The sequence below is a fragment of the Pleurodeles waltl genome, chromosome 12 (assembly GCF_031143425.1).
Source record: "Pleurodeles waltl isolate 20211129_DDA chromosome 12, aPleWal1.hap1.20221129, whole genome shotgun sequence".
NCBI classification, from domain to species: Eukaryota; Metazoa; Chordata; class Amphibia; order Caudata; family Salamandridae; genus Pleurodeles; species Pleurodeles waltl.
Window position 1 is genome coordinate 674179660 of NC_090451.1, and position 13768 is coordinate 674193427.

The 13768-nt window shown below is 47.2% G+C and overlaps 1 protein-coding gene across 2 annotated transcripts in view; it reads left to right on the plus strand.

The window, feature by feature from the left end:
• Positions 1–13768, plus strand: part of KCNAB3 (potassium voltage-gated channel subfamily A regulatory beta subunit 3) — a 147720-nt gene that overhangs the window by 49855 nt on the left and 84097 nt on the right. The window contains exon 1 of one of the 2 annotated variants that reach the window (XM_069218637.1): positions 12166–13472. The exons of the other annotated variant lie outside the window; for it this stretch is intronic. Coding sequence (XP_069074738.1) covers positions 13237–13472 — 236 coding nt within the window. The 5' untranslated portion in view covers positions 12166–13236. Of the gene's footprint in view, positions 1–12165; positions 13473–13768 lie in introns of those variants that run through there. 2 annotated transcript variants of the gene reach the window in all.

Sequence of the window (13768 nt, forward strand, 5' to 3'; positions counted from 1 at the left end):
GGTGCTGTAGGCAATGACAACGCCAAGAACAGACCGTGACCTTCAGAAAATAGCGCCAGAGGGAAAAAAACCCTACCAAAGGGGAAAAAACCTCCAACAAGAAGATTCCTGAAAACAAGAACAGAATAACAGGAATCAAAAAGAACTGAAGTCGAATAACACAGAATTGGCGAATTCCAGAACCAAAAGGCTAGGAAATCAGGAGCGAGGACACCATCTGAACAGAGAGTGTTGCAGCGCAAGGAAAGGAAGAAAACCCCACCCTTATATACCAAAAAACAGGAAGTGCCCCAAAGGAAGAAAAAGGACGCCATCTTAGGTAGGGAAAGGTAGATAGAATAGAATGGAGTAGAAACCATAGAGAATAGGGAATGAGGAATGCTGGGAAGAGAAAGGTAACCTGGGAAGGGGAAAAAGACATAAAGGAAAGTGCAATAACAGATCCAAGAAAAAAGAAAGAAGAAGAGCAAGGACAGGTAAGAGGGGTCAGGGGACCCCATCAAATGCAGAGAGGAAGAGCAGAGCGAGGCCCCATGTAAGATCTGGGGCTTCGTAGGGTGCAGGAAAGGCTCTGGGCGCGTCGCGTCTTAAGGACGCGAAGCGAGGCCCGAGCCGAACGCCCGGCTTGTGCCGAACGCTCGGCTCGCGCCGCGCTGTGCGGCGCGACAGTAGGTCCCTCTCCCGAAGGCCCCGGTTTGAAAGGAAATAAACGGTGAAAGCGCTGAATCAGAAGAGTTGCGTGAACAGAAGATGCATCATCCCAAGAACATTCACTGAGAGGATAACCCTTCCAATGAATCAGGTACTGCAGACGTTTGTGAAAAAGACGAGAGTCACAAATTTCCTGAACCTCATATTCAGGAACACCATCCACTAAGACAGGAGGAGGACACGAAAACTGACGACAGTAAGGGTCCGGCACATAAGGTTTGAGCTGAGAGACATGAAAGGCAGGATGAATCTTCCACGTGTGAGGCAAGTGAAGACGGACAGTGACAGGATTAATCAACTGGAGAATACGGAAAGGCCCGTAGTAGCGAGGTGTGAACTTGTTCTGGGAAAGACGTGAGGGTAAGAATGTAGAAGAAAGCCAAACTTTATCTTGTAGATGGTAGTCCGGAGCGGTCCTACGTTTCTTGTCTGCTACTTTCTTCATATATCTCTTGGTGCGTAATAGATTGGATCGAATTAGTCTATGGATTTGTAAAAGGCGTTTGGAGAAACAAGTGATAGCGGGCAGGGGAGAGGAAGATCGAGAAGAAGTAGGGAAAGAGGTAGGATGAAAGCCATAGGAACAGAAAAAAGGAGTAACCTTGGAGGCACTATGGACAGAATTATTGTATGAGAATTCCGCAAGAGAGAGATAAGTGTTCCAGTTGCTTTGGGTAGAATTGCAAAAACAGCGAAGGTATTGCTCTAATCCTTGATTCAGACGTTCGGTCTGTCCATTGGTCTGAGGATGGAAACCCGATGACAGGGCTCTATCGATATTAAGTGTTTTACAAAAATATCTCCAAAACCTGGAAATGTACTGGGGTCCTCTATCAGATATGATGGTATGTGGAAGTCCATGAAGACGGAAGATATGGTCGATGAATATCTGACTTAGTTCTTGGGATGTAGGTAGTTTCTTCAGGGCAGTGAAGTGAGCCATCTTAGAAAAGGAATCCACAGTGACCATGATTACCCGGTTTCCTGCTGAAGGTGGTAGCGAACACATAAAATCAGTAGAAATGGTGTGCCATGGAGTTGGCGGAACTGGCAAGGGCTGGAGTAATCCTGCAGGTCTGGTACGGGGAATTTTGACTTGAGCGCATGTGGGGCAAGCCTGAACGTATCTTTCAATATCCAGTTTCCAGGTATGCCACCAGAAAAATCGTGAAAGAAGTTCTTGTGTGGCCTTGATGCCTCTATGACCAGCAACCGGTGAATCATGACACATTTGTAATGCCTTTTCTCTAACTCTGTTAGTAGGGAGGAATAACAGGTCTTGATAATAATAGTATCCTTGTCTCTTATGTAATAGAGGCCTTAATTTCTCTACTTCGTCATCAGATAGATTGGAGTATTCCAGTTGTACCTCCTCCAGAAAAGACTGAGCTACCCCAATGATCTTGTTAGGTTCCAGTAGATGTTGAGATGGGGCAGGAGTACAATCTGGATAACGACAAGACAGAGCATCAGCCAGAATGTTTTGGGAGCCAGGAATATAAGTAATGTAGAAATCATACTGGCTGAAGAAGAAGGCCCAACGAGCTTGACGACTATTCAGGCATACGAAATTCCGTAAACATTGTAAGTTACGGTGGTCTGTTCTCACTTCTAAAGGCTCCTTGGAACCCATCAGAAACTGTCTCCATTCTATGCAAGCTGTCTTCAGAGCCAATAATTCTCTTTCCAGTACTGAGTAATGTTGTTCTGCAGTAGAGAGTATATGAGACAAATAGAAAACAGGATGTTCTAGACCATTATCCCCTTGTTGTTGAAGTAGGACGGCTCCAATGGCTTTTTCTGAAGCATCGGTAACGACAATAAATTGTTTGTTGGTATCTGGATGTCTTAAGATAGGAGCTTGAGTGAATGCCTTCTTTAATTCTTGAAAGGCTGTTTCAGCCGCTTTAGTCCAGACAAACCCTTTAGTTAAATTTTCCTTCTTTAAAGTGTGAGTTATATGGCTAGTTTGTTTTGCAAAGTCTAAGATGAATTGCCGATAGAAGTTCGCTAGTCCTAGAAAACATTGTGTTTCCTTAATAGAGGATGGAGAAGGCCAATCTAGAATAGCTTGTACCTTTTCTTGATCCATAGCTACGCCGGTGGGACTTAAATGATAACCCAAATATTTGACTTCCGTCTTGTCAAACTCACACTTTTCTGGTTTGCAAAATAGTTGATGAGCCCGGAGTCTTTGAAGGACTTGTTTCACATGGGAAGAATGGAGTTCGGGATTTCTAGAATAAATAAGAATATCATCTAGGTAGATTACAACTGTCTGGTTCAGAAGATCAGAAAACACTGAGTCCATAAATCTCTGGAAGATTGCGGGAGCATTAGTGAGACCAAAAGGCATTACCTTGTATTCAAAGTGACCAAATGGAGTCCTAAAGGCTGTTTTCCACTCATCTCCTTCTTTAATGCGTAAAAGGTGGTAAGCTCCCCGTAGATCCAGTTTGGTAAACCGTTGAGCTCCTCTGACTGCCTCTAGAATATCCCTGATGAGAGGCAAAGGATAACGATCCTTAATGGTGATCTTATTCAGGCCTCGAAAATCTAGGCAAGGGCGAAGATCCTTTGTCTTCTTGGGTACGAAAAAGAGAGGTGCCCCGGCCGGAGAAGACGATGGAACAATAAGACCACTTTGTATATTTTCTTCCAAATACTCCTTTAGTACTTTCTTTTCAGGTTCCGTAAGGGAATACATCCTTCCAAAAGGAACAATAGTGCCAGGTTCCAAGGGAATAGCACAATCGTAATCTCGATGTGGAGGTAATACAGGTCTGGAGGGTTTTTGGAATACATCTTGAAACTCCAAATAGTGTTCAGGGACTCCTTGAACTGTATTAATGGTAGAACAGGTAGTACCTTCCGTGATTATTGATCTCTTAGGTGACCAATACTTGTTAGAAGCATAACAGTGCTCGTGGCAAAACTGTGAAGACAAGGAGACCGTCCGGGTTGCCCAGTTTACATATGGATTATGTCTGATGAACCACGGAATTCCAAGAATAATGGTATGGTTGGGGGATGTTATGAGATCAAAGGAGATGTGTTCTTGATGGTTATCGATCTGTAAACTCAGCATCAGGGTAGTTGTATCAACCGGACCCGAGGATATCAAGGATCCGTCCACTGTGTGTACTTGTTCGGGAATTTCCTTAGGTTGTGTAGGAACTTGTTGTGTAGTGGCCCACTTCTTATCCATATAAATACCACTAGCTCCACAATCTAGTAGTGCCATAGTCTTTTCTTGACGGCCGTCAGGAAATTGTAACATGACTGGTACTAAAAACAAGGATGTGGTATTGTCATTAAAGGAACTAATGGAAGGTATAGCCGCTAATCCCGTCCCCTCCCTTCTTACAGAGGACGGGAAGTGGCGTTTCCCGATGGCCTTGATGGACGTACTGGACAGGTACGAAGCATGTGGCCGGCAGAACCGCAATACAGACACAACCCTTTCTTTCATCTGTCTTCCTGCTCGCTAGTGGAGAGAGGGCCTCGAGTAGTATCCACCTGCATGGGTTCTCCTTCGATGTCTCTAGCAGGGGGGCGAGATTCCTCAGAACGATGCGGATAAACTCGTGAAGTGCTTGGTTGGAAAGACCCTCTGCTCCTTCTCTTCTCCGATCTCCGTTCCTGAAGGCGATACTCGATGGAAAGGGCTTGATCCATCAGGCCACGAAGATCTTCCACTCTGGTGGAATGTACTAACTCATCTTTTATTTCTTCTTTGAGTCCTCTACGAAACAAAGTCACCAAAGTACGTTCCACCCAAGTGGTCTCTGCCGCTAGCTGACGAAAGCGTGTTATGTATTGAAGGACATCTTGTGAGCCTTGTTGGATGTCGCATAAGGCTTCTTCCGCTGAGGCCTCCAATCCCGGACGACTAAACATTTGCTTGAAGCGGTTCACGAAGGCGGGATAGTCCGACAATACCGGGTCGTTGGATGATACCATCGGGGTGGCCCAGGCCAAGGCAGGACCGGACAAGGCACTGATGAGATAACCCACTTTTGTTCTGTCATGGGAGAATTGGGTGGGTCGGAAGGCGAAGTACACTGTTAAAGAATCAAGGAACTCACGCAGTTTGGTTGGTTCACCAGAAAATCGATGGGTAGAGGCGGAGAGCGTCGGAACATCACCACTGCGGAAAGCCAAAGCCTGTCGTAACGCAGCATTCTCACTGCGTAGTTGTTGTAATTCTTGAGCTTGTTGCTGAATCGCAGTCAGGAGAGATTGATCCGGATCTGCAGCAGCCACCACTGTGCCATCCATGGTGTTAGAAGACGTCGGGATGGTTTGGCGCTGCAATCTGTCACGACTCACGTGCTGCTTGCGCCTGGAATCTGCAGATCTAGTGGCGTGGATCTTGAGCGTTCGGCTTTGGCCCAAAAAGGGGCGACTCTTTCTGGTAGCCACGGTGCTGTAGGCAATGACAACGCCAAGATCAGACTGTGACCTTCAGAAAATAGCGCCAGAGGGAAAAAACCCCTACCAAAGGGGAAAAAACCTCCAACAGGAAGATTCCTGAAAACAAGAACAGAAGAACAGGAATCAAAAAGAACTGAAGTCGAATAACACAGAATTGGCGAATTCCAGAACCAAAAAGCTAGGAAATCAGGAGCGGGGACACCATCTGAACAGAGAGTGTTGCAGCGCAAGGAAAGGAAGAAAACCCCACCCTTATATACCAAAAAACAGGAAGTGCCCCAAAGGAAGAAAAAGGACGCCATCTTAGGTAGGGAAAGGTAGATAGAATAGAATGGAGTAGAAACCATAGAGAATAGGGAATGAGGAATGCTGGGAAGAGAAAGGTAACCTGGGAAGGGGAAAAAGACATAAAGGAAAGTGCAATAACAGATCCAAGAAAAAAGAAAGAAGAAAGAAGAAGAGCAAGGACAGGTAAGAGGGGTCAGGAGACCCCATCAAATGCAGAGAGGAAGAGCAGAGCGAGGCCCCATGTAAGATCTGGGGCCTCGTAGGGTGCAGGAAAGGCTCGGGGTGCGCCGCGTCTTAAGGACGCGAAGCGCGGCCCGAGCCGAACGCCCGGCTTGTGCCGAACGCTCGGCTCGCGCCGCGCTGTGCGGCGCGACAGTAGGTCCCTCTCCCGAAGGCCCCGGTTTGAAAGGAAATAAACGGTGAAAGCGCTGAATCAGAAGAGTTGCGTGAACAGTGAGCCTTTAAACCAGTGGTTCCCAACACGTGGTCTGGGGACCCCTGGGGGTCCGCAACTACTTAGAAAATAAAATATTAACAGATTATGTCCCCAGCTTTCAGTAATGACTCAGTGGGTGGTTTCCCGATTACAATAATGATTCAGTGGGGGTTCCATGGTTCCAGTAATGATAAAGTGGGGGTCCACAGAAGTCAAAAGACTGGGAACCACTGCTTTAGACTATTCAAAAGAAGATGTAGATAAGCGAACCAAGACAAAAAGGAAGTTGGGTGAGAAAGGAGGAATAGGGATGGAGAGAGGGGTAGAGGAAGGAGTGAAGGGACGCCACTAATAAAGTGAGTTGGAAGAAGAAGACACGTAGATTAGAAAGAGTGATAGAAAGGAGTGTGGGTAGGCGATTGGACAGGGTAGGACATGAGGGATGCAAGTGAGGGGCGCGAGGAATAGGAGCCCGGGGAAAGAAGAGGTCAGAGAGAATGAATGAAATGGAAGAAAGAATGAGGGCTGAAGAAAAGAGCAATACGCAGCTGAAGAAAGAAAGATTCAGACTGGAAATCACAGAGATGTAGTTAGCGAAGGAGGGGGAGAGATTGATAGAAGGGTGAGAGAGCAGAAGGAAGAATGAGGGAAAAGGAGATAGGAAAGGGGAAGTTTTTGATTAAATGTGAGTTATAAATGTATTGTTTTAAGGGGGATACACTTTCTTGAAGAAGCGTCTTGGCTAAAAATGTATTGAAATACTATTTCCCTCATATTAAGTTGCATGTTGAAACCAATGAAATATGAAACAATATTTATATTCAGGCTAAATATTTTAAAGATGCTACTGAGGTCCTTCAAAAATAAATAAATGCACAGGAGGAACTATCAATTAAATTGAAACTTTGCTATGAAGTCAGGTGACTTGCGCCAATGAACAGTGAATAAATAAATCATCCATGCTTATTTTCTTAACCACCACATTGGTTTTTGTTATTCAAGTAATTTTCATCAATGTACTTCATTATTAAGTAACTTTTATACCGACTATTACCATGTTGGTTGAATAAGGATCAATACTGAATTCACAAGACTTACAAATGGTACGTTAAAGGAACCATTGTAGCTGAATGAACAGGAAGGTTTCAAGTGAAGTAGATGGGGCCAGGTGGAATGTGCTTGTCTGTCAACAAGGATGGGATCACCGTATGCCCTTGTTCAGGTTTCTTTTTCAGACTGCACACAGTATCCATTATTGCGGATATGTGAAATAAGTGAGAAATGAAAAGTAGTTTATGTGCCACAAGTGTAGAACCAATCCGTACTCATTTGAAAGATATTGATAAATATCTCCTTTTCCACACGCAAAAATAAAAATAATACAGATGGCAGAAATGTCTCTGTTTCATCATGCACAATTGTGCACTGAGAAAGTCCTAATCTTTCCTCTTAGCTCCGCCCCACATGCCATCCTCAGTCCACGACTCAATTTGGTGAGAACCTGCACTTATCGTTTCCCATTTAAGGCACTGCTCGATTTGGATCAATAGTGGCACTTACAAAATGTCTATGACTTATTCCTGTGTTCGATAAGGTTCTTCAATCCTCAGTCCATTACTAAAGTGCATAAACATCTCAGCTTTTCACACCGTTGGATACAAACATCTCTAAAACAGTCCTTAATTTCCTTAAAGGGGCCATCCAGTGAAGAGAGAAAGAAAAGAATGTTCTCTTTACCTAGCCTTCCATCCATAACAGTGTCCATTGGAGAATCTTCCTTGGTTTGGTGATGTTAGCTTGGGGTGTGAAATCTATTGTGGAATCATTCCCCAGGCTCCTTTGAGGAAACAAGGGCATATGAACTGTTAATAAACTTGTCTGCTCTTCCTACAGAATGCCGTGTGCATACAAAACACAGTCTGTTCTCTCGCTGTACTTTCCCCTCTGTTATGGGATTCATAGGCAACTGGGAAGATCAAAACACTTTAAAGGCTGGGATAACCAGCGCGGGCTATCTGACGGGGTGTCGTGGGCCCTAGAGAAAGCCAGGAAGTAGTCCTGAGGTTCCCTTGGTTATGAGAACAAAAGACATCTGTAAGCTAGATGCTGGGGACCTCTCACACTGCTGGACCCCGATGCTACTGCACCTGCTGAACTGCTGACAACTAAGCCCCTGGGAATGAATACAAGGGTGGAACCTCCCTCCAGCGTAAGGTTAAAGGGCGCTGGAGCAGCGGCTCATCCAGGCCTTTTTAAGCAATCAATAAATCGATTGCGCCTCTCGATCTGGCCATAATCTCGGGCCCACACGTGTTGCCTACGCGACCCTGTTCTGGAACATTACCTAGCAACATCAGCTCTTAATGGATCGCGCATAAACAGGGGCAGCTGGGAGCCAGGACTCAAACATCGCAAAACATTAACAGGAAGGATGTTATGTCATGTAATGTGCTTAGAAAACCGGTCTCCCTGGAGCAGAAACAATGTGAAAATGCGTAGCTGCAAGAAAAACAGAAATGATGTGAAATACTGAAACCGGAATAATATAAATGTGTTATATCACCGTTGCACAAAAAATACCTCTAGGCTTATATATCTCTATATCCTATTAGTTATGTGGGATGAACCTGTGCAATGCGGACACCATGAAGAGAATGGTTGTTAACAGAGGTGCGTCTGTGTAAAGTAATTTTACCTGCCATCTGTGAAGTTGTAAATTTGTTTTTTCTTGTGTCACTTTTGCTGTGCTGTGGTGGTAAGCTCAAATTTTACATTTGTAGTTTAGTAATAGTTACTATGTGAATGTGCAGCTATTAGAACATTCGCTCTGTGTGAGTGGTAATTAGCCACATTTATTTAGATTGTCATGTTATATATATAACCTGGCAGTTTAAATATATGTGAAAAAATATAGATATTTGTATCCGACAATATCAAAAGCTGTAGAGGAGTAATGCGACCTTTATCTATTTCCCTTTTCAACTCTAATAATTACTGAACTGTGCACTTTTGAAGATGCTTTCATAATTGCAGAAAGAAAGTGTTAACCTTTTATTGGCACCTTTAATAACAAAATTTTGTTTGCAGCTCTCCATATGGGGTCTCGCCCCCATGCAAATGAGGGAATGCCCAGCAATGGTAGCATTGACGCTATATGTGCACCGGCGCTATCTGTAAATACCAAAGTGCCCTGGGGGCACGGAAAGTGGGTGCAAACTCCTGTTGCCCCTGGTTGGCAGAGGTCTGCACCATGTCCAAGCAGGAACCACAATCCTAGTCAGGATAGGCCATGAACACACCCTTGGTAATCTGTGCTCACCCTCTGGTAGCCTGGCAGAGTGCAGTCAATGCTTAATTTAAGAGGCAATGTGTACAGTATTTGTGCAAAACTTCAAACAGTGAAAACACCACACACAAATAAACCACACTTGGTTAGAAAAATAGAACTTAATGTAATAAATAAAACAAGACCAAAATGACAAAAATACAATAAGTAGAACTTGAGCTATGAATTATTAAATAATAAACTGTAGAAAAGTGCTTAGAAGCAAGAAGCCAGTTGGGGATATCTGGTTGTGCTGGACCAGGACAAAATCGAGAGTTCAGGTCAATCACAATATAGTGTGGAACAGATACAGGCACCCACTTATGCCTGATGAACAAAAGACCCTTCATCCTTGTTCTATTGACATTGAGGAAGATGCGAGGTGCAGCCAAGGCAATGTGTTGGTTCTGATACTGCAACAGAAGAGGCGTAGGTTTTCTTCATGCAAAGTCGGCGATGCGTCAGTTCCTAGAGCAATATACTGGTTTCGAATGCAATCCGTTGGTTCTGCTCCTGTAGCAGGGGATGTGTCTACTCCAAAGGCAATGCACTGGTTCCGAAGGTCATGCGCTGGGTCCACTCCATGTGCTGAAAAGGATGCGCCGGTTGTGGTGAGGATGTGTGGGTTGGCTGACAAAGCTCCTCAGGCCTCACTTCCAAGGGTCCAGGACTAGGATGGCACCACTTGGCAGGGCATACTCACAGCTGGCAGAGTCCTGGTGTAGATGCAGGTTAAGTTGGAAGTCTTTTATGTCCCTGAGACTTCAGAAAACAGGAGACCAGACAGCTGGTCCTTGGAATCACTCTGATTTCTGGGATGGAGAGATGCAGGTCCATTTATTCTCACTTCTAGGCAAGAGGCAGCAGGCAGCATCTCAGCACAGCAAAGCAGAAGTCTGGCATAGCAGCAGTCCAGCAGACTGGCAGTCCTTGTAGCAGCACAGCAGCCCTTCTTCCTGGAAGAGTATTTACAGGTCCAGAAGTGCACTGAAATGGTGGTGTCAGTGGCCCCATACTTATACCCAGTTGTATCTTTGAAGTGGGGGAGACTTCAAATAAAGGTCTTTGAAGTGCACAGAGGCCCTTCCTTCTTGAACGTGGCTCCAAATTCTCAACAGGCCTTTGTGTAGGGACAGGATGCAGCCTATTTGGGTGTAAATGTGAAGCTGTGCCCAGCTTCTCCCTCACAACCTGCCCAAAATGGCCCGGAACGAGGTGCATTCCCCATCAAGTCTCCCCAAGTTCCTTTTGAGTGTGACTGTATGGAGGGAATGTGCAAAGCCCAGTTGTCACCCACCCCAGACATGTACTCATAAATAGGAAGCAGGCCCCAAATGGTTAAATTAAAGAAACGCCAACTTTCTAAAAGTGCCATTTTTAGCACTGCAATTTAAAATCTGTCACCATAAGTTGTGATTTTAAACTGTGAGTCAAGTGACAACAAACTTGAAAAATGTATCTCTTTCAGGTTGTAAATTACACTTATGAGATGTAATAAGGTAATCCCAATGTTATCCTATGGGAGAGATTGAACTTGCATTAGTGAAAAACTAATTTGGGAGGTTTTCACTACCAGGGCATGTAAAACTTAAAAGTACATGTCCTGCCTTTTAAATACATGCACTCTGCCCTGTGAGTCATATAGGGCCTTCCCTTGGGGTGACATATGCATAAAAAGGGAAGGTTTAGGCCTGGCAAATGGGTTGTTTTGCCAGTTCGACATGGCAGTGTAAAACTGAATGCACAGGGGCTGCAATGGCAGGCCTGAGACATGGTTAGAGGGATGCTTAAGTGGATGGCACAGTCAGTGCTGCAGGCCCACAAGTAGTATTTAATTTACAGGCCCTGGGTACATGGGCACGTAACTACTGACTTATAATAATTTACATATGCCAATTGTGGATGAGACAATATTACTACGTTTAGGGGGAGCAAAAGCACTTTGGCACTGGTTAGCAGTGGTAAAGTACAAAGAGTCCTGAAGCCAGCAAAAACCAGGTCAGAAACATGGAGGAGGAAGGGAAAGCAGGTGGGGTGAAGGCCACCCTAAGGCTGACTGGTCCAGCATTGAGGTATTGCAATGGTATTAGTACTGTGGTGGTGGCATTGGCAGAGATTCTAATGTGGTTTTGGAAGTTAAGGTATTGCTGTGGTATTGATGGTTGTTGTACTGGTGGTAATTGCACTGGTATTGGTACAGGAAGTGATGGTGATATTAGTAGTATTGTTGAGGCTGTAGTAATGGTGAAGGTTTTGGTGGTGGTGTTTTAAATGGTATTGTCAGGGGGTGGTTTTATTTGTGGTGGTATTGGTAATAATGGTGGTATCAGTGGTGTTTTGATGCCACTGGTAGTGATGGTAAAGTACAGACTACTGAGGAGAGAATGAGGGGCCAGGGCAATGCAAGGGGTGCGGTGGAGATAGAAATGTGGGTGCAGAGGGAGTAAAACGGGGTCACGTGAAGTGAGGGAGTAAAACCGGTGTCACGCACGAGGAGATGGACTGCTGAGGAGCCAAGGAGAGGCAGGGGTAAAGCAGTGAGTGCACGGGCTGCTTCAGAGAGGGGTGGGGTAGGAGTAAAGTTGGGGCCTTTGTGGAGTGATGAGCGATAGGAGTAAAGCAGAGACTGCTGGAGAGAGAGGGGGACATAGGAGTAAAGTTGGGCCTTTTCAGAGGAGAGATGGGAGTGTAGCAGGGAACGGATAGCACGGGGAAAGGTGGGGACTGCTAAGGAGAGAGGGAGAGGTGGGTGAGGTAGGTACAACAGAGACTTCTGAGGAGGGAGGAGATTGAGGTAAAACTGATTCTGGTAAAACAGGGAGGGCTGAGAAGAACTGGAGGAGCAGGAGGAAATCCGAGATAGAGCGTGAGGAGGGGCATAGGTGCCCCCCAAGTGAGTTTGCATCTCACCCCCCTGCTTGGCTGCAGCAGGTAATAGTCTGTCCCCGCCGCGCGGTGTGATTGGCGCTATAAACGCAGGCGCCCAGTCATATAAAAGCGCAGTGATATAAAGTGCTGACGAGGGAGGCGATAGGCCCGCGCCCTCCCCGCAGAGGGCCGCTGGGGGTCTGTGAATGGGACTGGGAGGGGCTTCATGCTAATGATGCCGCGGCGGAGACTGAGGACCAGGGGAGGATGCCAGAGCGCGCGCTCTCTGCAGCGGAGCCCCTCACCTCAGTGGACGAGCCCCTCTCAGCACCTCGTTTCCCTAGGAGACCCCCTCTCTGGTGCCTGGACCCCTCGTTTCCTTAGCAGCCCCCCTGTTTGGCGGCTGAGTCCCCCAGCAGTCCCCTCTCTCTGCGGCGGAGACCCCCATCTTCGCCGCAGAACCCCCCCTCTCTCTATGGAAGAACCCCTTTTCTCCAAGCCCTGCCCTTGCGTGAGAGCCCCCGTCTATGTGGAGGCGAACCCCTCTTTTCGCGGTAAAACCCATCCTCTGTGAGGGAGCCCCTTGTTCTTGTCAGAGCCCCCCTCTTCTCGTGCCAAAGCGCTCTATCTTTTAGAGACAGATCACCCTTCCGCTGTGTAACAGAGCTCCTGTCTTTGGCGACATACACACCCCTCTACGAGAACCCCCCTCTCTTTTTGCAACAGCTTATCTCTCCTCAATCTCGCTTCTTCAACGAGCCCCATTTTTTTAGACGCAGCCCCACTCTCTCCGCGACAGGGCCCCTCAGTCAGCGATTGAGCCCATCTATCTTCACGACAGGGCCCCCTTCCCGACAGAGCCCCCTTCCTTGTTTGCGACAGAGCCCATCTCTTCTCATCCTTAGCGCCAGCCGGTGACCTGGGACTGCAGGTGGGCGGGCCGGCTCCGCAGGTATCGGGGTATCACCCGCACCCCCGCCCCCCAAAACCAGCCCCATGATCTCCAGAGGCAGCCTCGAAAATCTCGACTATCCCGCCGCATAAAATACCGACTATTCTGCAGCCGTGCCGTATAGAATCCCGTCTCCACGATCGTGCGCAAATTTCCCCGTAAACCCTCGAGTGCCCCGAATAAAATCCCGACTACCCTGCGAGCGCACCCTATGCCGCCATGCAGGTGTCCATCGCCTGCACCGAGCAGACCATGCGGAGCCGCAACAGTGACGACCGGCTGTGCGGCCCCCGGCCGGCGGCCAACCAGAACGGCACCGGCGGCGGGGGCGGCGGACACCCCAAATACCGCACCGTGGCCGTGGTGACGCGCAACCTCAACCACCACCTCTCCTACCACCGGGGGCCCATCATCCTGCGGGAGTCCACCGGCCGGGCCACGGGCATGAAGTACAGGTGAATGTCTGAGGGAAGCTGGTTCTGCTGCCCCTGTGCAGTGCCTGTTCTGGGACGAGTGGGAGTGGCTGCGGTGCTGGCAATGCGGTGCCCTTTCTGTGTGTGAGAGAAGCTGGCACTGCTGCTGCTTGTGCTGTGCCCTTTCCATGTGTGAGAGAAGCTGGCACTGCTGCTGCTTGTGCTGTACCTGTTCCATGTGTGAGAGAAGCTGGCACTGCTGCTGCTTGTGCTGTACGTGTTCCACAAGCGAGAGAAGCTGGCACTGCTGCTGCTTGTGCTGTACCTGTTCCATGAGG